General features: G+C 40.4%; 1 protein-coding gene across 1 annotated transcript in view; it reads right to left on the minus strand.

Annotated features, from left to right (window-relative positions):
- The window catches only part of EMD (emerin), a 72,847-nt gene that overhangs the window by 10,573 nt on the left and 34,832 nt on the right, over nt 1–27,442 (minus strand). The window contains exons 4-6 of the mRNA XM_053695745.1: nt 14,846–14,914; nt 12,548–12,624; nt 12,134–12,159 (exon numbers count right to left, since the gene is read on the minus strand). Of these exons, the coding sequence (XP_053551720.1) occupies nt 12,134–12,159; nt 12,548–12,624; nt 14,846–14,914 (172 nt within the window). The remainder of the gene's footprint in view (nt 1–12,133; nt 12,160–12,547; nt 12,625–14,845; nt 14,915–27,442) is intronic.

Here is a 27,442-nt window from a genome sequence, read left to right on the forward strand (position 1 = left end):
GGTTGTCATGTTCCTTGTTCAGAGGAGAATTGCCTGGTATTTCGGGGCTGGACTGACCTTACTTGGCAGGATCAGACTGATATACTTCAGGAAAGTTTTCTTCTGTGAAAAGCACACTGGTCTAAAAGAGGCTGCTTCCGGTGGTAAATCGCCATAGAACAAGCCACTGAGCTGTTGTTCGTTCCTGGTAGAGCGCTTCTCTCTTTGTATGCAAATTATTATGACCCTGGGGAAGTCTCCCTATGGGTGATGGGGGAAACCAGACGTGGACTCCTTGCCCAGTGTGCTTAGAGGAATGTGGCTGCACCTCACTGACGAGGCCCATAGGAGGCCGAAACGATCGTCTGGGGTTGTCATGTTCCTTGTTCAGAGGAGAATTGCCTGGTATTTCGGGGCTGGACTGACCTTACTTGGCAGGATCAGACTGATATACTTCAGGAAAGTTTTCTTCTGTGAAAAGCACACTGGTCTAAAAGAGGCTGCTTCCGGGTGGTAAATCGCCATAGAACAAGCCACTGAGCTGTTGTTCGTTCCTGGTAGAGCGCTTCTCTCTTTGTATGCAAATTATTATGACCCTGGGGAAGTCTCCCTATGGGTGATGGGGGAAACCAGACGTGGACTCCTTGCCCAGTGTGCTTAGAGGAATGTGGCTGCACCTCACTGACGAGGCCCATAGGAGGCCGAAACGATCGTCTGGGGTTGTCATGGTCCTTGTTCAGAGGAGAATTGCCTGGTATTTCGGGGCTGGACTGACCTTACTTGGCAGGATCAGACTGATATACTTCAGGAAAGTTTTCTTCTGTGAAAAGCACACTGGTCTAAAAGAGGCTGCTTCCGGGGTAAATCGCCATAGAACAAGCCACTGAGCTGTTGTTCGTTCCTGGTAGAGCGCTTCTCTCTTTGTATGCAAATTATTATGACCCTTGGGGAAGTCTCCCTATGGGTGATGGGGGAAACCAGACGTGGACTCCTTGCCCAGTGTGCTTAGAGGAATGTGGCTGCACCTCACTGACGAGGCCCATAGGAGGCCGAAACGATCGTCTGGGGTTGTCATGTTCCTTGTTCAGAGGAGAATTGCCTGGTATTTCGGGGCTGGACTGACCTTACTTGGCAGGATCAGACTGATATACTTCAGGAAAGTTTTCTTCTGTGAAAAGCACACTGGTCTAAAAGAGGCTGCTTCCGGTGGTAAATCGCCATAGAACAAGCCACTGAGCTGTTGTTCGTTCCTGGTAGAGCGCTTCTCTCTTTGTATGCTCAGTAACAGTTGGTACCTTCAAATGTGCATATACAGATAATATAAGTAAATTGGAAAGTTGTTTACAATTGTGTGGTCTACCTGAATCAAGCTTAATTTTGACCTTATAGTCTCCCTTTAAAGGGACATCGTACACTAGATTTTTCTTTGCATAAGTGTTTTGTAGATGTTACATTTATATAGCCCACCTGAGAGTGTTTTTGTAGCAATGTAAAGCTTTGCTTATTTATTAATAGCATTGTGATTACTTTCAGACTCCTAATCAAGCCCCACAGTGTCAGATGTATACATGCGTTTACTGACTCCTGTTTATGTTACCTGTCTTTTTATATGCAGGGAAGGGGGTAGGTGCAGAGTGTCTTCTCTTATTTCCCCCCAGCTCCTTTCACTGGGTGTCCCAGCCTAACTTTATCAACTATGCTAAACTGGAAGCTTCTCAGTATCTGTGTTCTTTACAGTAGTGTCTATTACATGCAGTTATTTGATATTTGGTGTACGCTATCCCTTTAAGCATGAAGGGAAGGATATTTGTAACAATGTTCCTATTCCCTTAGACCTCTGGGAAGTTTCGACTTCCCCACTACTGCAGATATAGTTCTTCTGAAGAATGGGTAAATTATAAACTGGTTATTATTTGAAAAGTACTATATTGTAGAGAAAATGTTTAATACGTGGATCCTTTTTGTAAAGTATAATTTCTCTAAGTACTTAAAGGAAATGATTTTAGTGTTTTTTTTTTTTTTTTGCTAACACACAACATGAAAAACTAAATTGTAATGGTTTTACTATATAATACAGAGAAATGTGTTATAAAGATATCAGTTTATATACTTAAAAATAATTCAAACTTAAATAGATGGTAAACTTTATTGTTACGGAACATGTTAGTGTAACTGATATAAATCCAACCCTACTTTCATTCTTGATTTTATGTTTTCTTCTAAATAAAAGTGTTCTTACTGCTCATCAATCCGATTTACTTCTACCGCTCCTCCTCCCGGCGCCAGTCTACACTTTTTTTTTAAATCACTGACGTTTCTAAATCCGGCCAATTAATTTTCTGGCCTTTAGGCGTCAGAGTTAGGGATCCGTAGGAAAAAAGAAGCACATGTGCAGTTGATACACAAGGGGTGTGCTGTGTAATGACTTGGTTGCCTAAAGGCCAGAAAATGAATTGGCTGGATGAAGAAACGTCAGTGAATAAAAGAAGTGTAGATCGGCGCCGGGAGAAGGCGTGGTAGAAGTAAATCTGAGTGATTAGCAGTAAGAACACTTTTATTTAGAAAAAACAAAACAAAATCATGAATGAAAGTGGGGTTGAATTGATATTATAGTTAAACTGATATGTTCCACAACAATCAAGTTTACCATCACTTTAATTTTTAGATGCACAAGTATTCATATATCTTTATTCTTTGTGCAAACAACTAACACACTGCTAGATTATGAGTTTTGCGGTATGAGTGAAAAAGCAGCGTTAAGGCTCTTTTTCACTACCGCTGGTATTACGAGTCTTGCAGGTTTAGGGGCACCGCACACTTTTTTGGCCATAACGCAACGTAATTACCGCAGCTTTTCAATGGGACTTCCATAGTGCCAGTATTACAAGTCTGCCTGGGAGGCCAAAAAGTGAGCGGTACACCCTACACGGCCAAGATCAATACCGTAAACTGAAAGTCAGTAGTTATGTGTTTTGCGCTACAAAGCTGTAGCATAAAACGCATAACTAAAGTGCCAAAAAGTACACTAACACCCAGAAACTACCTATTAACCCCTAAACCGAGGCCCTCCCGCATCGCAAACACTAAAATAAAATTATTAACCCCTAATCTGCCGCTCCGGACATCGCCGCCACTATAATAAACATATTAACTCCTAAACCTCCGTACTCCCGCATCACAAACACTAGTTAAATATTATTAACCCCTAATCTGCCGCCCCTAACATCGCTGCCACCTACCTACATTTATTAAACCCTAATCTTCTGCCCCCAACGCCGTCTATACTAACCCTAACACCCACTAACTTTAATGTAATTAAAATAAATCTAAATAAAACCTACTATTAATAACTAAATAATTCCTATTTAAAACTAAATATTAACCTGTAAAATAAACCCTAAGCTAGCTACAATATAACTAATAGTTACATTGTATCTAGCCTAGGTTTTATTTTTATTTCACAGGCAACTAGGTAGACTAGTTATTAACTATTTACTAACTACCTAGCTAAAATAAATACAAATTTACCTGTAAAATAAAACCTAACCTGTCTTACACTAACACCTAACCTTACACTACAATTAAATCAATTACCTAAACTAAATACAATTAACTAAATTACAAAAAAAAAACGAAACGCTAAATTACAAAAAATAAAAAAAGAAATGATCAGATATTTAAACTAATTAAACCTAATCTAATAGCCCTATCAAAATAAAAAACCCTAGCCTAAACTAAACTGCCAATAGCCCTTAAAAGGGCCTTTTGCAGGGCATTGCCCCAAAGAAATCAGCTCTTTTACCTGCAAAAAAAAATACAAACAACTCCCCAACAGTAAAACCCACCACCCACACAACCAACCGCCCAAATAAAATCCTAACTAAAAAAAACTAAGCTCCCCATTGCCCTGAAAAGGGCATTTGGATGGGCATTGCCCTTAAAAGGGCGTTTAGCTCTTTTTCAGTGCCCAAACCCTAATCTAAAAATAAAACCGACCCAATAAACTCTTAAAAAAACATAATTTATGCTTACCTGATAAATTCCTTTCTTCTGTAGTGTGGATCAGTCCACGGGTCATCATTACTTGTGGGATATTATCTGCCTCCCCTACAGGAAGTGCAAGAGGATTCACCCAGCAGAGCTGCTATATAGCTCCTCCCCTCTACGTCACCTCCAGTCATTCGACCAAGGACCAACGAGAAAGGAGAAGCCAAGGGTGTAGTGGTGGTGACTGGAGTATAATTTAAAAAATATTTACCTGCCTTAAAAAAACAGGGCGGGCCGTGGACTGATCACCACTACAGAGAAAGGAATTTATCAGGTAAGCATAAATTATGTTTTCTTCTGTTAAGTGTGATCAGTCACACGGGTCATCATTACTTGTGGGATACCATACCAAAGCAAAAGTACACGGATGACGGGAGGGATAGGCAGGCTCTTTATACAGGAAGGAACCACTGCCTGAAGAGCCTTTCTCCCAAAAAAAGCCTCCGAAGAAGCAAAAGTGTCAAATCTGTAAAATTTGGAAAAAGTATGAAGCGAAGACCAAGTTGCAGCCTTGCAAATCTGTTTCAACAGAAGCCTCATTCTTAAAGGCCCAAGTGGAAGCCACAGCTCTAGTGGAATGAGCTGTAATTCTTTCAGGAGGCTGCTGTCAGCAGTCTCATAGCTAAACGAATTATGCTACGAAGCCAAAAAGAGAGAGAGGTAGCAGAAGCTTTTTGACCTCTCCTCTGACCAGAGTAAACGACAAACAGGGAAGACGTTTGTCGAAAATCTTTAGTTGCCTGTAGAATAAAATTTCAGGGCACGGAACTACATCCAGATTGTGCAGAAGACGTTCCCTTCTTCGAAGAAGGATTAGGACACAAAGATGGAACAACAATCTCTTGATTGATATTCCTGTTAGTGACCACCTTAGGTAAGAATCCAGGTTTAGTACGCAGAACTACCTTGTCTGAATGAAAAATCAGATAAGGAGAATCACAATGTAAGGCAGATAACTCAGAGACTCTTCGAGCCGAGGAAAATAGCCATAAAAACAGAACTTTCCAAGATAACAGCTTGATATCAATGGAATGAAGGGGTTCAAACGGAACACCCTGTAAAAACATAAGAACTAAGTTCAAACTCCATGGTGGAGCAACAGTTTTAAACACAGGCTTGATCCTAGCTAAAGCCTGACAAAAAGCTTGAACGTCCGGAACTTCTGACAGACGTTTGTGTAAAAGAATGGACAGAGCTGAAATCTGTCCCTTTAAGGAACTAGCGGATAAACCCTTTTCTAAACCTTCTTGTAGAAAAGACAATATCCTCGGAATCCTAACCTTACTCAATGAGTAACTCTTGGATTCGCACCAATATAAGTATTTGCGCCATATCTTATGGTAAATCTTTCTGGTAACAGGCTTCCTAGCCTGTATTAAGGTATCAATAACTGACTCAGAAAAACCACGTTTGATAAAATCAAGCGTTCAATTTCCAAGCAGTCAGCTTCAGAGAAATTAGATTTTGATGTTTGAAGGGACCCTGGATCAGAAGGTCCTGTTTCAGAGGTAGGGACCAAGGTGGACAGGAGGACATGTCCACTAGATCTGCATACCAAGTCCTGCATGTCCATGCAGGCGCTATTAGAATCACTGATGCTCTCTCCTGTTTGATTCTGGCAATCAATCGAGGAAGCATCGGAAAGGGTGGAAACACATAAGCCATCCCGAAGGTCCAAGGTGTTCTCAAAGCATCTATCAGAACCGCTCCCGAATCCCTGGATCTGGACCCGTAACGAGGCAGCTTGGCGTTCTGTCGAGACGCCATGAGATCTATCTCTGGTTTGCCCCAACGTCGAAGTATTTGGGCAAAGACCTCCGGATGAAGTTCCCACTCCCCCGGATGAAAAGTCTGACGACTTAGGAAATCCGCCTCCCAGTTCTCCACTCCCGGGATGTGGATTGCTGACAGGTGGCAAGAGTGAGACTCTGCCCAGCGAATTATCTTTGATACTTCCATCATTGCTAGGGAGCTTCTTGTCCCTCCCTGATGGTTGATGTAAGCTACAGTCGTGATGTTGTCCGACTGAAACCTGATGAACCCCGAGTTGTTAACTGGGGCAAGCCAGAAGGGCATTGAGAACTGCTCTCAATTCCAGAATGTTTATTGGTAGGAGACTCTCCTCCTGATTCCATTGTCCCTGAGCCTTCAGAGAATTCCAGACAGCGCCCCAACCTAGTAGGGCTGGCGTCTGTTGTTACAATTGTCCAGTCCGGCCTGCTGAATGGCATCCCCCTGGACAGATGTGGCCGAGAAAGCCACCATAGAAGAGAATTTCTGGTCTCTTGATCCAGATTCAGAGTAGGGGACAAGTCTGAGTAATCCCCATTCCACTGACTTAGCATGCACAATTGCAGCGGTCTGAGATGTAGGCGTGTAAAGGGTACTATGTCCATTGCCGCTACCATTAAGCCGATCACCTCCATGCATTGAGCTACTGACGGGTGTTGAATGGAATGAAGGACACGGCATGCACTTTGAAGCTTTGTTAACCTGTCTTCTGTCAGGTAAATCTTCATTTCTAGAGAATCTATAAGAGTCCCCAAGAAGGGAACTCTTGTGAGTGGAAAGAGAGAACTCTTCTTTTCGTTCACCTTCCATCCATGCGACCTTAGAAATGCCAGTACTAACTCTGTATGAGACTTGGCAGTTTGAAAGCTTGAAGCTTGTATCAGAATGTCGTCTAGGTATGGAGCTACCGAAATTCCTCGCGGTCTTAGTACCGCCAGAAGAGCACCCAGAACCTTTGTGAAGATTCTTGGAGCCGTAGCCAATCCGAATGGAAGAGCTACAAACTGGTAATGCCTGTCTAGAAAGGCAAACCTTAGATACCGGTTATGATCTTTGTGAATCGGTATGTGAAGGTAAGCATCCTTTAAATCCACTGTGGTCATGTACTGACCCTTTTGGATCATGGGTAAAATTGTCCGAATAGTTTCCATTTTGAACGATGGAACTCTTAGGAATTTGTTTAGGATCTTTAAATCCAAGATTGGCCTGAAAGTTCCCTCTTTTTTGGGAACCACAAACAGATTTGAGTAAAACCCTTGTCCTTGTTCCGACCGCGGAACCGGATGGATCACTCCCATTAATAAAAGATCTTGTACGCAGCGTAGAAACGCCTCTTTCTTTATTTGGTTTGTTGACAACCTTGACAGATGAAATCTCCCTCTTGGGGGAGAGGATTTGAAGTCCAGAAGGTATCCCTGAGATATGATCTCTAACGCCCAGGGATCCTGGACATCTCTTGCCCAAGCCTGGGCGAAGAGAGAAAGTCTGCCCCCCACTAGATCCGTTCTCGGATCGGGGGCCCTCAATTCATGCTGTCTTAGGGGCAGCAGCAGGTTTCCTGGCCTGCTTGCCCTTGTTCCAGGACTGGTTAGGTCTCCAGCCTTGTCTGTAGCGAGCAACAGCTCCTTCCTGTTTTGGTGCAGAGGAAGTTGATGCTGCTCCTGCTTTGAAATTACGAAAGGAACGAAAATTAGACTGTCTAGCCTTAGGTTTAGCTCTGTCTTGAGGCAGGGCATGGCCTTTACCTCCTGTAATGTCAGCGATAATTTCTTTAAACCCGGGCCCGAATAAGGTCTGCCCTTTGAAAGGTATATTAAGCAATTTAGATTTAGAAGTAACGTCAGCTGACCAGGATTTTAGCCACAGTGCTCTGCGCGCCTGAATGGCGAATCCGGAATTCTTAGCCGTAAGTTTAGTTAAATGTACTACGGCATCCGAAATAAATGAGTTAGCTAACTTAAGGGCTTTAAGCTTGTGTGTAATCTCATCTAATGGAGCTGATTCAAGTGTCTCTTCCAGAGACTCAAACCAAAATGCTGCTGCAGCCGTGACAGGCGCAATGCATGCAAGAGGTTGCAATATAAAACCTTATTGAACAAACATTTTCTTAAGGTAACCCTCTAACTTTTTTATCCATTGGATCTGAAAAAGGCACAGCTATCCTCCACCGGGATAGTGGTACGCTTAGCTAAAGTAGAAACTGCTCCCTCCACCTTAGGGACCGTTTGCCATAAGTCCCGTGTGGTGGCGTCTATTGGAAACATCTTTCTAATATCGGAGGGGGTGAGAACGGCACACCGGGTCTATCCCACTCCTTAGTAACAATTTCAGTAAGTCTCTTAGGTATAGGAAAACGTCAGTACTCGACGGTACCGCAAAATATTTATCCAACCTACACATTTTCTCTGGTATTGCAACTGTGTTACAATCATTCAGAGCCGCTAACACCTCCCCTAATAATACACGTAGGTTTTCCAGCTTAAATTTTAAATGTCTGAATCCAGTTTGTTTGGATCCGAACCGTCACCCGCAGAATGAAGCTCTCCGTCCTCATGTTCTGCAAATTGTGACGCAGTGTCTGACATGGCCCTAATATTATCAGCGCACTCTGTTCTCACCCCAGAGTGATCACGCTTACCTCTTAGTTCTGGTAATTTAGCCAAAACTTTAGTCATAACAGTAGCCATATCCTGTAATGTGATTTGTAATGGCCGCCCAGATGAACTCGGCGCTACCATATCACGCACCTCCCGAGCGGGAGATGCAGGTACTGACACGTGAGGCGAGTTAGTCGGCATAACTCTCCCCTCGTTGTTTGGTGAAATATGTTCAATTTGTACAGATTGACTTTTATTTAAAGTAGCATCAATGCAGTTAGTACATAAATTTCTATTGGGCTCCACTTTGGCTTTAGCACATATAGCACAGATATCTTCCTCTGAATCAGACATGTTTAACACACTAGCAAATAAACTAGCAACTTGGAAATACTTTTCAAGTAATTTACTATAATATGAAAACGTACTGTGCGTATAAGAAGCACAGAAAAAAGTTATAGCATCAAATCTTTGTAAAAACACAATTTTAGCAAAGGATTGCTCCCATTAGCAAAGGATAACTAACCCTGATAGCAGAAAAAAAATACAGAAATAAACGTTTTATATCACAGTCAACTACAATCTCACAGCTCTGCTGTGAGTGATTACCTCCCTCAAAACACGTTTTGAAGACCCCTGAGTTCTGTAGAGATGAACCGGATCATGCAGGGAAGAAAATGAACTTCTGACTGAATTTTTTGATGCGTAGCAAAAGCGCCAAAAAAGGCCCCTCCCCCTCACACACAACAGTGAGAGAGATCAGTAAACTGTCATAAATTAAATAAAACGACTGCCAAGTGGAAAAAATAGTGCCCAAAACATTTTTTCACCCAGTACCTCAGAAAATTAAACGATTTTACATGCCAGCAAAAAACGTTTAACATTAAATAAATTAAGTGTTATTAAAAAGCCTGTTGCTAGTCCCTGCAAATTAGGCTAAAGTCTTATGCATACAGTATAATTCCAGTGAAGTGCCATTCCCCAGAATACTGAAGTGTAAAATATACATACATGACAGCCTGATACCAGTTGCTGCTACTGCATTTAAGGCTGAGTTTACATTATATCGGTATGGCAGAATTTTCTCATCAATTCCATTGTCAGAAAATAATAAGCTGCTACATACCTCTTTGCAGATTAATCTGCCCGCTGTCCCCTGATCTGAAGTTTACCTCTCCTAAGATGGCCGAGAAACAGCAATATGATCTTAACTACGCCGGCTAAAATCATAGAAAAAACTCAGGTAGATTCTTCTTCAAATTCTACCAGAGAAGGAATAACACACTCCGGTGCTATTATAAAATAACAAACTTTTGATTGAAGGTATGAAACTAAGTATAATCACCACAGTCCTCTCACACATCCTATCTATTCGTTGGGTGCAAGAGAATGACTGGGGGTGACGTAGAGGGGAGGAGCTATATAGCAGCTCTGCTGGGTGAATCCTCTTGCACTTCCTGTTGGGGAGGAGTTAATATCCCAGAAGTAATGATGACCCGTGGACTGACCACACTTAACAGGAGAAAAAACCTAACACTAACCCCCGAAGATCCACTTACAGTTTTTGAAGAGCCGGCAGAAGTCCTCAACGAAGCGGCAGAAGTCTTCATCCAACCGGGCAGAAGTCTTCATCCAGACGGCATCTTCTAATTTCATCCATCCGGTGCGGGTCCATCTTAAAGACATCCGGCGCGAGCATCCTCTTCTTAAGACGACTATTCCAGAATGAAGGTTCCTTTAAATGACGTCATCCAAGATGGCGTCCCTTGAATTCCCATTGGCTAATAGAATTTTATCAGCCAGTCGGAATTAAGGTAGGAAAAATCCTATTGGCTGATGCAATCGGAATTCAAGGGACACCATTTTGGATGACGTCATTTAAGGAACCTTAATTCGTCGTTAGTCGTCGGCCGAGATGGATGCTCCGCGTCGGAGGGTCTTGAAGATGCATCCAAGATGGCGTCCCTTGAATTCTGAATTGGTTGATAGAATTCTTTCAGCCAATCGGAATAAAAGGTGAAAAAATCCTTTTGGCTGATCCAATCAGCCAATAGGATTGAGCTTCAATCCTATTGGCTGATCCAATCAGTCAGTAAGATTGAGCTCGCATTTATTGGGCTGTTCAATCAGCCAATAGAATGCAAGAGCAATCCTATTCGGCTGATTGGATCAGATTTTTTCACTTTAATTCCGATTGTCTGATAGAATTCTATCCAATCCAATCAGCCAATAGGATTGAGCTTGCATTCTATTGGCTGTTCCAATCAGGGCAATGGGGGCACTTAGGGTTTTTTAGATAGGATTTTATTTGGGGGGGGTGGTTGTGTGGGTGGTGGGTTTTACTGTTGGCGGGTTGATTTCTTTGGGGCAATGCCCCGCAAAAGGCCCTTTTAAGAGGCTATTGATAGTTTAGGCTTAGGTTTTTTTTTTTTTTTATTTTTATATAGGGCTAATAGATTAGGTGTATTAGTTTAAATATCTGATTTCTTTTTTATTTGTGTATTTAGTGTTTGTTTGTTTTTTTGTATTTAGTTAATTGTATTTATTTAGGCAATTGATTTAATTGTGAGGTGTTAGTGTAAGACAGGTTAGGTTTTATTTTACAGGTTAAATTGTATTTATTTTAGCTAGGTAGTTAGTAAATAGTTAACTATTTAGTACTATTCTACCTAGTTAAAATAAATACAAACTTGCCTTTGAAAATTAAAATAAAACTTAAGATAGATTCAATGTAACTATTAGTTATATTGGAGCTAGCTTAGGGTTTATTTTACAGGTAAGTATTAAGTTTTAAATAGGAATTATTTAGTTATTAAGTAGGTTTTATTTAGATTTATTTTAATTACATTAAAGTTACTGGGTGTTAGGGTTAGACTTAGGGTTAGGGTTAATAAATTTAGTAAAGTGGTGGCAATGTTGGGGGCAGCAGATAGGGGTTATAAGTGTAGGTAGGTCTGCGGCGACATTGGGGGCCGGGAGATTAGGGGTTAATAAGTATAATGTAGGTGTCGGGGGCGGCAGATTAGGGTTTAATAAGTGTAAGATTAGGGGGTGTTTAGACTTGGGGGTTCATGTTAGGGTGTTAAGTGTAAACATAAATTTTGTTTCCCCCATAGGAATCAAATGGGGCCTGCGTTACGGAGCTTAACACTGCTTTTTTGCAGGTGTTAGGCTTTTTTTCAGCCGGCTCTCCCCATTGATGTCTATGGGGAAATCGTGCACGTGCACGTAAAACCAGGTTACCGCAGCTTTTCAGCAGCGCTGGTATGGAGTGCGGGTATGGAGCTCAATTTTTGCTTTACGCTCATCTTCTTGCCTGCTAACGCCCCGGTTTTTTGTAAACCTGTAATACCAGCGCTGTAGGGAAGTGAGCGGTGACAATAACGTGCAAGTTATTACCGCACCCCTCATAACGCAAAACTCGTAATCTAGCCGACAGTTATTCTCTGTTTCCAGCATTTGTTTTGTTCTGTCACTGTATTTGTTTCACCAGAAGTGCAACTTGATATCTTTTATTTTCAAAGTTATTTTGAGTTTGCACTTTTGGTTTAATAGGATCCAGATCCAGAGCCAGAACTAAACTAATGCTGGGGAAACACAGGATACTTTTTGTTATTAATTTGCATAGTGAATAATGAAGATCCGAATATCCATCTATTCATTTTGCTTTTTTTTTCTTCAAGTCAGTTTATTTGAGAAAAGCAAAAAAAAAACCTCACCTGTTTTGGAAGTCATCCCTTAAGCCCTATTAAATAAAAAAAACAACAGGCAATCATATAATTGTAGGAAATAAATCATTCTGCAGAATATCATGTAACATAAATTAACATCTGTATTCTATTTCAAATAGACAGTTTTGTTTTGTTGCATTTAGGGAAGATATTCATTCTCTGGCTAAAGGACATTACATAAGTATATGTTTAATCTAATGTCTAGTTATATATGCAGACTGTTCTTCAGTTTTAACCAAAACAGAGAGAAGTGAAACATAATGTTTAAGAATTTCATCTTGATTTATTAGGCAAATATGTCAACACTTGATACAAGGAAACATCATGATTTAAGTAGCTGAGGTTACACCAACATCGTAAAAGTTATCCAATCTCTGTTATCCTTTTTAACACAATACTCACTCTCTGACGGGCTGATGGCTCTACGAAGGTTTTAGTAGTCTGCATGGAGTAGCTTTCTTCGAAATGGTCATCATCCACTAATTAAAGAAGAAGAAAAAAAGTATGTAAAAACCTTGAAGTGCCATTCAGCACAATGCATGCATGCAGGCTGTTCACCAGTGTTACTGTCCATCTTTTCCCCCCCTAATTAAATATATGTATTTTAGTACAGTATATATGAGTAAAAGTATATGAGCACCAAATCTTCAAACCTAAGATGAGCTTGTTGGCCTCTTATTCCAAAACTTGGTCCCTAAACCTTTAACAACCACCACTCTTCTTGAAGGGCTGTCCACAAGAGTTTGGAGTGTACTTGTGGTTATTTGTGCCCATTAATCCAAAAGAACATTGAGGTCTGCAGGTCTGGCTCACAATCAACATTCAAATTCATCCAAAAGGTGTTTAATAGAGTTAAGGTTAGAGTTCTGTACAGGCCACTTGAGTTCCTCCACTCCGAACTCAGACAGTTTGTTTCATGGAACTTGCTTTGTGCACAGAATAGGAAAGGGGCCTTTCCCAAACTGTTGTCCCAAAGCTGGAATCGCCCAAATGTCTAAAATGTCTTTGTAACCTGTACGGATTAAGATGATCTTGTACCGGAACTAAGGGACCCTTGGCCCAAACACTGAAAAACAACTTCAGACCATTATCCCTCCTCCACCAAACATTACAGTAGGCTGATGTGAGGCTTGTCTACACCTGCTCGGCTCATGGAAACCCATTTCATGAAGCTATATAACAGGGCGCCACTCTTCTTGACCATAAGCAGTTTCTTTTAGCAATTTCTCTTTTCAAGAATAGCTTTTTCTTTTTGTACTTTTAAATCTGTTGCTTTTCAGGCCACAGTAGTTATCAATGAAACCACCCAGTTTCACAAGCCTATATGAGTTGTTCCATGATTGTATATATATATATATATATATATATACACACTATATGGCTAAAGGTATGTGGACACCTGACCATCACAACTACAGCATATGAACTTGTTGGTCACTTATTCCAAAACCATTCGCATTAATAAAGAGCTGTCCCCTATCTTGCACCTATAACAGCCACAACTCTTCAGGGAATGCTTGAATTTATTAGGTCAGACACTGATGTTGGACAAGAAGGCTGGCTCGCAATCAGGAAATCTAATTCATTCCAAAGTTGTCCATTAGGGTTGAGATCTGGGCTCTTCGCAAGCCACTCGAGTTCCTCCACACCAAACTCGTCAAACCATGTCTTCATGGACCTCACATGTGCCGGAATAGGAAAGGGCCTTCCCCAAACAGTTAACACAAAGTTGCAAGCAACCAAGTTGTATAAAATAACCCTATACTGGGAACTAAGGGGCCGAGCACGAAACCTGAAAAAACAGTCCCCCAGACCATTATCCCTCCACCACCAAACTTTACAGGTAGGGACTATGACATTCTGCCACAAACCAAAGCTTGGCATTACGCCTGTTGATGTAAGGCTGGGTTAACAGCTGCTCAGCCATGGAAACCCATTTCATGAAGCTCCTGAGGCATAGTTCTTGTGACCGATTTGCTTCTAGAGACAGTTTACAGCTCTATAATGATGATAAAACAGATGGTTTTTAAGCACTACACCCTTCATCACTTGGTAGCTGCAGTCTGTGAGTCTGCATGGCCTACTACTTCATGGCTGGGCTGTTGTTGTTTCTAGATACTTCCACTTCACAATAATAGCATTTATTGTTTACCAGGGCAGATCTAACAGGGCAGGTAATTTATAGCTATCTACCTCCAGTTTCAGCACTGTGACTGTTGTGATTGCAGGACTTTTTACGCATCGGATCTCAAACTTTATCAGCTTTTACATACCTCATATTGTTTGTGGGTATTTCTTGTGAGTACACACCCTGAGGGGTGTTGTTTTTTTAAGTGATTTTACATATTATTAAACTTATTAAATTGATCTGCACTATTTAGGTTGCCTTGTGCGCTTTTTAGCTCCTCTGTTGCATCATATATATATATATATATATATATACACATTGTTTGCTTCTATGTCTATCATATAACCTAAAAACCAGTTGTGCTTCTCTTGAGTCACATGATCAGGAGTATCTTGCACATGTCAAAATAAGCTGCATCAATATTTTTTTTTTTTTTAGAATTCACAATTATTTAGGATGGGTATGTGTACGAAATTAAAACTTAAAAAACAAACAATAAACAACAGCATGCTCTGGCAATACCATTTATTTTTTTATTGGTTTATTATACAAAAGATTTTGTTTTTTCTTACCATCTTCATGGGTGCGTCTTTCATAAATTCCTTTCCTTGGCAAATCATATTGTCTCTCTTCGTATGAGCCTAAGAGAAAAACAAAACCAAGGGTACCATATGTTAAATTGTTATCCTTAACAATATGGGGCACCAAATCCTTTATCTCTTGTTATACAATTTGTTTTTATCTTACGTTGTAGAATTTACTAATTAGATTCTCAGTCAAAGAAAAATAAAAAAAATAGAGTAATATGATGTCTGATAAATATTAAAAGGAACAATAAACTTGACTTTGTACATATGCAAACAGGAGTTGCCTTTGTAGCCTTGACGTTTAAAGGGACATGAAACTCCAGACTGAGCCTACAATTTTAAACAATTTTCTTCTATTCAAATTTACTTCATTTTCTTAGTATCCTTTGTTGAAGGAATAACAATGCACTACTGGGAGCTAACTTAACATATTAGGTGAGCCAATTATAATAAGCATATATGTGCATGAATCAATCAGCTGATAGTAGAGATGTGCATTTTTTTTTCGTCACGAATACACATTTGTGATGAAAAACATAATTTATGCTTACCTGATAAATTTATTTCTCTTGTAGTGTATCCAGTCCACGGATCATCCATTACTTATGGGATATTAACTCCTCCCCAACAGGAAGTGCGCAGAGCTGCTATATAGCTCCTCCCCTAACTGCCATTACCAGTCATTCGACCGAAAACATGCAGAGAAAGGAAAACCATAGGGTACAGTGGTGACTGTAGTTTAATGGAAAAATTACCTGCCTTAAAGTGACAGGGGCGGGCCGTGGACTGGATACACTACAAGAGAAATAAATTTATCAGGTAAGCATAAATTATGTTTTCTCTTGTTAAGTGTATCCCAGTCCACGGATCATCCATTACTTATGGGATACCAATACCAAAGCTAAAGTACAACGGATGACGGGAGGGACAGGCAGGCTCTTTATACGGAAGGAACCACTGCCTGAAGAACCTTTCTCCCAAAAACAGCCTCCGAAGAAGCAAAAGTGTCAAATTTGTAAAATTTGGAAAAAGTATGAAGAGAAGACCAAGTTGCAGCCTTGCAAATCTGTTCAACAGAAGCCTCATTCTTAAAGGCCCAAGTGGAAGCCACAGCTCTAGTAGAATGTGCTGTAATTCTTTCAGGAGGCTGCTGTCCCAGCAGTCTCATAGGCTAACCGTATTATGCTACGAAGCCAAAAGGAGAGAGAGGTAGCCGAAGCTTTTTGACCTCTCCTCTGACCAGAATAAACGACAAACAGGGAAGACGTTTGTCGAAAATCCTTAGTTTGCCTGTAGATAAAATTTCAGGGCACGGACTACATCTAGATTGTGTAGCAGACGTTCCTTTTTCGAAGAAGGATTAGGACACAAAGATGTAACCACAATCTCTTGATTGATATTCCTGTTAGTGACCACCTTAGGTAGGAACCCAGGTTTAGTACGCAGAACTACCTTGTCTGAATGAAAAATCAGATAAGGAGAATCACAATGTAAGGCAGATAACTCAGAGACTCTTCGAGCCGAGGAAATCGCCATTAAAAACAGAACTTTCCAAGATAACAACTTGATATCAATGGAATGAAGGGGTTCAAACGGAACCCCCTGTAAAACATTAAGAACTAAGTTCAAACTCCATGGTGGAGCAACAGTTTTAAACACAGGCTTGATCCTAGCTAAAGCCTGACAAAAAGCTTGAACGTCCGGAACTTCTGACAGACGTTTGTGTAAAAGAATGGACAGAGCTGGAAATCTGTCCCTTTAAGGAACTAGCGGATAAACCCTTTTCTAAACCTTCTTGTAGAAAAGACAATATCCTCGGAATCCTAACCTTACTCCATGAGTAAACTCTTGGATTCGCACCAATATAAGTATTTGCGCCATATCTTATGGTAAATCTTTCTGGTAACAGGCTTCCTAGCCTGTATTAAGGTATCAATAACTGACTCAGAAAAACCACGTTTTGATAAAATCAAGCGTTCAATTTCCAAGCAGTCAGCTTCAGAAGAAATTAGATTTTGATGTTTGAAGGGACCCTGGATCAGAAGGTCCTGTTTCAGAGGTAGCGACCAAGGTGGACAGGATGACATGTCCACTAGATCTGCATACCAAGGTCCTGCGTGGCCATGCAGGCGTTATTAGAATCACTGATGCTCTCTCCTGTTTGATTCTGGCAATCAATCGAGGAAGCATCGGGAAGGGTGGAAACACATAAGCCATCCCGAAGGTCCAAGGTGCTGTCAAAGCATCTATCAGAACCGCTCCCGGATTCCCTGGATCTGGACCCGTAACGAGGAAGCTTGGCGTTCCTGTCGAGACGCCATGAGATCTATCTCTGGTTTGCCCCCAACGTCGAAGTATTTGGGCAAAGACCTCCGGATGAAGTTCCCACTCCCCCCGGAGTGAAAAGTCTGACGACTTAAGAAATCCGCCTCCCAGTTCTCCACTCCCGGGATGTGGATTGCTGACAGGTGGCAAGAGTGAGACTCTGCCCAGCTGAATTATCTTTGATACTTCCATCATTGCTAGGGAGCGTCTTGTCCCTCCCTGATGGTTGATGTAAGCTACAGTCGTGATGTTGTCCGACTGAAACCTGATGAACCCCCGAGTTGTTAACTGGGGGCCAAGCCAGAAAGGGCATTGAGAAACTGCTCTCAATTCCAGAATGTTTATTGGTAGGAGACTCTCCTCCTGATTCCATTGTCCCTGAGCCTTCAGAGAATTCCAGACAGCGCCCCAACCTAGTAGGCTGGCGTCTGTTGTTACAATTGTCCAGTCCGGCCTGCTGAATGGCATCCCCCTGGACAGATGTGGCCGAGAAAGCCACCATAGAAGAGAATTTCTGGTCTCTTGATCCAGATTCAGAGTAGGGGACAAGTCTGAGTAATCCCATTCCACTGACTTAGCATGCACAATTGCAGCGGTCTGAGATGTAGACGTGCAAAGGGTACTATGTCCATTGCTGCTACCATTAAGCCGATCACCCTCCATGCATTGAGCTACTGACGGGTGTTGAATGGAATGAAGGACACGGCATGCATTTTGAAGCTTTGTTAACCTGTCTTCTGTCAGGTAATCTTCATTTCTACAGAATCTATAAGAGTCCCCAAGAAGGGAACTCTTGTGAGTGGAAAGAGAGAACTCTTCTTTTCGTTCACCTTCCATCCATGCGACCTTAGAAATGCCAGTACTAACTCTGTATGAGACTTGGCAGTTTGAAAGCTTGAAGCTTGTATCAGAATGTCGTCTAGGTACGGAGCTACCGCAATTCCTCGCGGTCTTAGTACCGCCAGAAGAGCACCCAGAACCTTTGTGAAGATTCTCGGAGCCGTAGCCAATCCGAATGGAAGAGCTACAAACTGGTAATGCCTGTCTAGAAAGGCAAACCTTAGATACCGGTAATGATCTTTGTGAATCGGTATGTGAAGGTAAGCATCCTTTAAATCCACTGTGGTCATGTACTGACCCTTTTGGATCATGGGTAAAATTGTCCGAATAGTTTCCATTTTGAACGATGGAACTCTTAGGAATTTGTTTAGGATCTTTAAATCCAAGATTGGCCTGAAAGTTCCCTCTTTTTTGGGAACCACAAACAGATTTGAGTAAAACCCTTGTCCTTGTTCCGACCGCGGAACCGGATGGATCACTCCCATTAATAAAAGATCTTGTACGCAGGCGTAGAAACGCCTCTTTCTTTATTTGGTTTGTTGACAACCTTGACAGATGAAATCTCCCTCTTGGGGGAGAGAATTTGAAGTCTAGAAGGTATCCCTGAGATATGATCTCTAACGCCCAGGGATCCTGGACATCTCTTGCCCAAGCCTGGGCGAAGAGAGAAAGTCTGCCCCCCACTAGATCCGTTCCCGGATCGGGGGCCATCGATTCATGCTGTCTTAGGGGCAGCAGCAGGTTTCCTGGCCTGCTTGCCCTTGTTCCAGGACTGGTTAGGTCTCCAGCCTTGTCTGTAGCGAGCAACAGCTCCTTCCTGTTTGGTGCAGAGGAAGTTGATGCTGCTCCTGCTTTGAAATTACGAAAGGAACGAAAATTAGACTGTCTAGCCTTAGGTTTGGCTCTGTCTTGAGGCAGGGCATGGCCTTTACCTCCTGTAATGTCAGCGATAATTTCTTTCAACCCGGGCCCCGAATAAGGTCTGCCCTTTGAAAGGTATATTAAGCAATTTAGATTTAGAAGTAACGTCAGCTGACCAGGATTTTAGCCACAGTGCTCTGCGTGCCTGAATGGCGAATCCGGAATTCTTAGCCGTAAGTTTAGTTAAATGTACTACGGCATCTGAAATAAATGAGTTAGCTAACTTAAGGGCTTTAAGCTTGTGTGTAATCTCATCTAATGGAGCTGATTCAAGTGTCTCTTCCAGAGACTCAAACCAAAATGCTGCTGCAGCCGTGACAGGCGCAATGCATGCAAGAGGTTGCAATATAAAACCTTGTTGAACAAACATTTTCTTAAGGTAACCCTCTAACTTTTTATCCATTGGATCTGAAAAGGCACAGCTATCCTCCACCGGGATAGTGGTACGCTTAGCTAAAGTAGAACTGCTCCCTCCACCTTAGGGACCGTTTGCCATAAGTCCCAGTGTGGTGGCGTCTATTGGAAACATCTTTCTAAATATCGGAGGGGGTGAGAACGGCACACCGGGTCTATCCCACTCCTTAGTAACAATTTCAGTAAGTCTCTTAGGTATAGGAAAAACGTCAGTACTCGCCGGGTACCCGCAAAATATTTATCCAACCTACACATTTTCTCTGGTATTGCAACTGTGTTACAATCATTAAGAGCCGCTAACACCTCCCCTAGTAATACACGGAGGTTTTCCAGCTTAAATTTAAAATTTGAAATATCTGAATCCAGTTTGTTTGGATCAGAACCGTCACCCGCAGAATGAAGCTCTCCGTCCTCATGTTCTGCAAATTGTGACGCAGTGTCTGACATGGCCCTAATATTATCAGCGCACTCTGTTCTCACCCCAGAGTGATCACGCTTACCTCTTAGTTCTGGTAATTTAGCCAAAACTTCAGTCATAACAGTAGCCATATCCTGTAATGTGATTTGTAATGGCAGCCCAGATGTACTCGGCGCTACAATATCACGCACCTCCCGAGCGGGAGATGCAGGTACTGACACGTGAGGCGAGTTAGTCGGCATAACTCTCCCCTCGTTGTTTGGTGAAATATGTTCAATTTGTACAGATTGACTTTTATTTAAAGTAGCATCAATACAGTTAGTACATAAATTTCTATTGGGCTCCACTTTGGCTTTAGCACATATAGCACAGATATCTTCCTCTGAATCAGACATGTTTAACACACTAGCAAATAAACTAGCAACTTGGAAATACTTTTCAAGTAATTTACTATAATATGAAAACGTACTGTGCCTATAAGAAGCACAGAAAAAGTTATGACAGTTGAAAATTAATAAACTGAAAAGTTATAGCATCAAATCTTTGTAAAAAACACAATTTTAGCAAAGGATTGCTCCCATTAGCAAAGGATAACTAACCCTGATAGCAGAAAAAAAAAAAAAATACAGAAATAAACGTTTTTTTTTTTATCACAGTCAACTACAATCTCACAGCTCTGCTGTGAGTGATTACCTCCCTCAAAATAAGTTTTGAAGACCCCTGAGTTCTGTAGAGATGAACCGGATCATGCAGGGAAGACAATAAACTTCTGACTGAATTTTTTGATGCGTAGCAAAAGCACCAAAAAAGGTCCCTCCCCCTCACACATAACAGTGAGAGAGATCAGTAAACTGTCATAAATTAAATAAAACGACTGCCAAGTGGAAAAAAATAGTGCCCAAAACATTTTTTCACCCAGTACCTCAGAAAATTAAACGATTTTACATGCCAGCAAAAAACGTTTAACATTAATAAATTGAGTGTTATTAAAAAGCCTGTTGCTAGTCCCTGCAAATTAGGCTAAAGTTTTATGCATACAGTATAATTCCAGTGAAGTGCCATTCCCCAGAATACTGAAGTGTAAAATATACATACATGACAGCCTGATACCAGTTGCTGCTACTGCATTTAAGGCTGAGTTTACATTATATCGGTATGGCAGAATTTTCTCATCAATTCCATTGTCAGAAAATAATAAGCTGCTACATACCTCTTTGCAGATTAATCTGCCCGCTGTCCCCCTGATCTGAAGTTTACCTCTCCTCAGATGGCCGAGAAACAGCAATATGATCTTAACTACTCCGGCTAAAATCATAGAAAAAACTCAGGTAGATTCTTCTTCAAATTCTACCAGAGAAGGAATAACACACTCCGGTGCTATTATAAAATAACAAACTTTTGATTGAAGGTATGAAACTAAGTATAATCACCACAGTCCTTTCACACATCCTATCTATTCGTTGGGTGCAAGAGAATGACTGGTAATGGCAGTTAGGGGAGGAGCTATATAGCAGCTCTGCTGGGTGAATCCTCTTGCACTTCCTGTTGGGGAGGAGTTAATATCCCATAAGTAATGGATGATCCGTGGACTGGATACACTTAACAAGAGAAATCAAATTTTTGTTTTCTTTTAACAAAACGAAAATTTGAATGAATGCACCAAAGAAAATGAAAGAAAATAAAAAAAAAAAAAATACTGATGAAAATTGTCGTCAGTGTTCATTACTATACTCTGGAAAGTGTCCTAACCCACTCCTCTTCTTGCCAGAGCCCTGGCCGTGCTAACAGGAGGCTTAGCGCACTCGGATCCCAGGACCGTCACTAACGTTAGTGCAGGTCCTGGGAACCGAGGGCGTAAAGCCAGGTGTTAGCACGGCTGGGGCTCTGAAAGAAGAGGATCCGGTTAGCGCGCTCTCCAGAGCACATTGAGATAAGTATTATAGCTACAGGTGAACTTTTCACCTGTAACTTTAAAACATTTACAGTCATTTTAACTAAAATTCAGTATTTGTTTTGTTTCAAACAAAACAAATACTGAATAGTGCAGTCACCAAATATTTGGGGAAACTAATTTCCCTGAATATTTGGAACAAAATTTTTGTCCGAAACGAACAATTCCTGGCTGCACATCTCTAGCCGCTAGCTCCCAGTAGTGCATTGCTGCTCCTACTCCTGGGAATTACTCTTCCCTGCTACTAGGAGGAGGAAGATTCACAAACTACAAAAGCTCTATAAAAGAACTTAATTTGCTCTACAGTATCTGATATGTTGAGAGTTATGCCGCTTTCAGTTTATAATTTACCGTTTACTAGCTCTGTGCCCACTGAATTTAAGGTTTCTGTTAATGAATTTGCCTTTAAAATTGTAATAATCAAGGTTATAAACAGTGTGTGTGTCTTATTTGAACTCTAAAAAAGAGTTATCCTCATATAGGCCTTTCGGCATCGTTATGTAACTTTGATATGCACATAGGGGCTCCTATGAGCCTCTAGGCAAATAATTTACCTGGCTATTAAATAACCCGGCTATTAACACTTATATGGGGGCTTTATTTTTATGAGGGACTTAGAGGATTTAAAACAAGGGGCAAGGGGTCTTAGGTGTCTCTAGGTCTTTTTAATGGCCTTTTATAAGGGTATATACTGTATATATATATATATATATATATATATATATATATATATATATATATATATATATATATATATATATATATATATATATATATATATAAATCCTGTAAATAAATGCACTTTTATTTACAGGATTCATATGCATAGGTCTTTGCACCCTGGTATATGGCAATAGCAGTTGGATTGAGAGAGTGCTGAATCTTCATTTCAATATATATATGTGTGTGTGTTAAGTGTAATACAACTACTGTTTTATTACAAGACACACACCATTTGAAAGAGCAGGTGATTCAAACAGTGGATCTTGTAGGTTACTAGGGATTAAGGAAGCCAAGATCAAGGGGTTTTAATAACAACCCCTCCATCCAGCTCTCTTAAGCCCTGTTGTCTTTCCCGGCACTTCCAGGTGTCAGTGACGTGTCTGTGCACATCCTAGTTGATGTCACCGGCATCTCTGCATTCCCAGGGTGATGCCAGTACCCTACACCACCAGGGATTCTGGTAAGTGCAGGGAGTTGCAATGAGCACCAAAAGTGCGACCAATTGTAAAGGTTTAGTTTCAATAAACTACTTTAGTGTCTATATAGTAATCTGAACTGACATGTTTGAACTAGTTTTCTATTTATCTCTGTTTGTACAAACAAGGCTATGTGGAAACCTTTTAGATAATCCTATGACCCACACAGCCTTATTTGCACAGTCTTTTTCATGGCCTGTTTAATATAATTGTCCTCAGCAGGAAGGATTAAGGAGAAGCTAAAACATGGCGGTGACGATTACTTTATAGAAACTCAGTGGAACAATTTTTATAATTTAATTACAGGAAAGGGGGACAAAATAAATAATTAAAATATAATGCAAAGTTTTTTTTAAATACACACGGTTAAATATTTTATATTACAATCTCATACTACTTAGTGTGATACTATAATAGTAAAAAAAATACATGCTCTGATTTGTTAGAGCATAAAATTGTAAGACTATCGACCCTGTGCTACTGGGGTTCTCAGGGTCCTGAGTGAAAACAGTGGGCTGGATTACAAGTGGCACGCTATTGTTTGCCCTAGCTGTGCAAATGCCGTCACAAAGTTGCCGTGTGTTTTGCACTCAAACCCGTATTACATTTGGAGTGGTTTAATTTACTGTGACTTCAAACACTTTCAATCTTTGAATGTGTAGTTTGGGTCCAATGCACACATGCACATTATGAATGTGTTAGCGTCATTTCCTGGGTCTACTCATGACTCCCACATTCTCAGGCAGTCATCAGTCTGGCGTCAGTTTGAGGGGAGACATTTTAAGGGGAGACAGCTTCCTTATCGATGGCTCGTTGGTGAGTTCTCGTGCATAGCATGCTCACAATAGATTTACAGTGTTTTGCAATTCCCTTTTTAATGCTTTCATACATATGTGTTAGAATGTTTGCTTTAAAATTAACGATCTGTTTAAAAATGCAAAGCTCTATAATGCTCTCTATAACAATATCAGTGTCTCTCTTTCGGCCCGGTGTCTAGACAGATTTAGCTATACACATCAGTATTGCATGTGCTAGCTTTCACAACACAGCACAGTACATTTAAAGGGACAGTGTAGCTGTTGAAATAGGAATTGGCGTAGATGATGTGTTTGCATTTGGACACACTCTTTCAAAGCTTAACATCAATAGCTTAGCATTTTTCTTTCATGTAATTGGCAAGAGTCCATGAGCTAGTGACGTATGGGATATACAATCCTACCAGGAGGGGCAAAGTCTCCCAAACCTCAAAATGCCTATAAATACACCCCTCACCACACCCACAATTCAGTTTTACAAACTTTGCCTCCTATGGAGGTGGTGAAGTAAGTTTGTGCTTGATTTTTTTTTAGTTTTTCTTCTATGATAAGCTCTTCTAAGCATTCTGAAGCCCAATTCCTCTCAGAGTACAGTGCTTGTCAGAGGGATGTGAAGAGAGTATCGACTATTGATTTTTATGGTTTCTCTTATGGAAAATCTTTTCAAGGGTTCTCTGTTATCGGTCGTAGGGATTTATCTCCTATCTCCCTTTTCAGATCGACAATATACTCTTATATACCATTACCTCTGCTGATAGTTTTCAGTACTGGTTTTGCTATCTGCTATATGTGGATGGGTGTCTTTCGGGTAAGTATGTATCATTATTTAAGACACTCTCAGCTATGGTTGGCGCTTTATGTATTTATATAAAGTTTTAAATATATGTATTTTACATTTGCCATGAGTTTGCAGTCTAGCAGTTTCAGTATGGGAATCATGTTTTAGGAAGTTAATTTTTTTTTTAATATTTTCTTACCTGGGGTTTAGTCTATTTTCCAATTTGACTTGTTTCTCAAATTTAGGCTCGTGAGGGCGCAAAATGCTGTTATTTATTGCGTCATTTTTGGCGTGAGAATTTTTTGGCGCAAATGTGCATCTATGACAACGCAAGTTCGTCATTTCCTGCGTCTTAGTTGACGCCAGGTTGTTTGGCGCGAAGTTGTGTCTGTTATGACGAGTTGTGTCATTTCCGGATGTTTGTTGACGGCAAAAAAATGTTATACTTCCTTTTGTGTTGTGCGTCATACTTGGCTCCAAAAGATTTTGTTTTATTTTACCCCACTTCCTATATGCTCCTTGCCTTCTTTGTGCTCAGAGGGCTATGCCATTTGCTTTTTTGCCTATTTATGCATTTGCATTTTTCCCCATTCCTGAAACTGCTATATGAGGAAATAAGATATTTTTTTGTTTAAATGTTATTTTTTCTTTTACATTTTACAAGATGTCTCAATCTGATCCTGTCTTAGAAGCTGCTGTAGGAACCATGCTGCCTGAACACAGTTCTACCAAAGCTAAGTGTATCTGTTGTAAGCTAGCTGAGATTATATCTCCGGCTGTAGTATGTAACAGTTGTCATGATAAGCTTTTGCATGTAGAAAATGTTTCTATTCGTACTAGTACAGTATCTGTTGTTCCTTCAACATCTAATGTACATGATATCCCTGCTGATATGAAAAATTATATTGCTGATAAGATACAGAAGGCTATGTCTGCTATTCCAACTTCTAATAAATGTAAAAGGTCTTGTAGAACTTCTCATGATACTGATGAATTTTGTAATGACCGACAACATACCGATATATCCACTTCTGATGATGATCTCTTTGATTCAGAAGATCCTGCTTCAGACATTGATAAATCAACTAATCTTTTTAAGATTGAGTATATTTGTTCTTTGTTGAAAGAAGTATTGATTACTTTGGATATTGAGGAATCTGTTCCTCTTGATAACAAATCCAGTAAACGTTTAAATTCTGTTTATAAGCCTCCAGTGATTACTCCTGAGGTTTTTCCTGTTCCTTATGCTATTTCTGATGTGATTGCTAAGGAATGGTCTAAGCCTGGTACTTCTTTTGTTCCTTATTCTACATTTAAAAGGTTGTACCCTTTGCCAGTGACTAATTTAGAGTTTTGGGAAAAAGTCCCTAAGGTTAATGGGGCTATTTCTACTCTTGCCAAGCGTACTACTATTCCTATGGAAGATAGTACTTCCTTTAAGGATCCTTTAGATAGGAAAATTGAATCTTATCTTAGGAAAGCTTATTTACATTCTGGCTATATTCTCAGCCCTGCCATTTCTATGGCTGTTGTTGCGGCTGCATCGACTTTTTGGTTGGATAGCTTAGCAACGGGAAAAAGATTCTGATTTGCCTAGCATTGTTCGTTGGCTTCAATATGCTAATCATTTTCTCTGTGATGCTATTTTTGATATCATTAAGATTGATGTTAAAAATATGTCTTTGACTATTTTAGCTAAAAGAGCTTTATGTCTCAAGTCATAGGCCCATATTTATCAAGCTCCGTACGGAGCTTGAAGGGCCGTGTTTCTGGTGAGTCTTCAGACTCGCCAGAAACACAAGTTATGAAGCAGCGGTCTAAAGACCGCTGCTTCATAACCCTGTCCGCCTGCTCTGAGCAGGCGGACAGGAATCTCCGCAAATCCACCCGATCGAGTACGATCGGGTTGATTGACACCTCCCTGCTGGCGGCCTATTGGCTGCGAGTCAGCAGGGGGCGGTGTTGCACCAGCAGCTCTTGTGAGCTGCTGGTGCAATGTTAAATGCGGAGAGCGTATTGCTCTCCACATTTAGCGAAGTCTTGCGGACCTGAAATGTAAAGTAAACATAATTTATGTAAGAACTTACCTGATAAATGAATTTCTTTCATATTGGAAAGAGTCCATGACTCCCACCCTTTTTATGGTGGTTATGATTTTTATATAAAAGCACAATTATATTTCCAGTTCCTCTTTTTGTATACTTTTTTACTCCTTATTTTATAACCCCACTACTTGGCTATTCGTTAAACTGGGTGTTATTGATAGGCATTTTGAGGTTTGGGAAACTTTGCCCCTCCTGGTAGGATTGTATATCCCATACATCACTAGCTCATGGACGTTCTTACATAAATTATGTTGTTTTAGTATTGCAGACTACTTGTAAATCATGTATCACTGCTAAGGACATATTTTGCATCTAAGAAGGTCTAGAAATAATTAACACTTTGGGGGTCGAATTGCATATAGCAATGTGCATTCTATGCTTTTTTAAATGAGATTTGGGGGGTTACAATCGGTAAAAATGTTTTAAATTAGATTTGTGTTTCAGTGCATTATCAGGTGGTTTGTTGAATTAATATACAGACCCTTTCAAAGTTTAACATCAATAGCTTAGCATTTGTTTAGTATTGCAGACTATTTCTAAACAGTTTATCACTACTCAGGAGATGTTTTGTATCTTAGAAGGTTTAGAAACAATTAACACTTTGGGGCCAGAATTGCGTATAGCAAAGCAGAGTCTATGCTTATTTTTATTGAGATTTGGAGGTTTACAATAGTTGAAATTGTCTATAAATTCAAGTTATTTTAATGCATTATAAGTTTATTTTAAAACATAATAAAATCATTATAGTTGCACTGTAAAAGATAAGTAGAGACATTTGATTAATTTTACATCATTTGGGTAATTCTGAGAAAGGAT

This window comes from Bombina bombina, chromosome 12 (assembly GCF_027579735.1).
Source record: "Bombina bombina isolate aBomBom1 chromosome 12, aBomBom1.pri, whole genome shotgun sequence".
Taxonomy (NCBI): domain Eukaryota; kingdom Metazoa; phylum Chordata; class Amphibia; order Anura; family Bombinatoridae; genus Bombina; species Bombina bombina.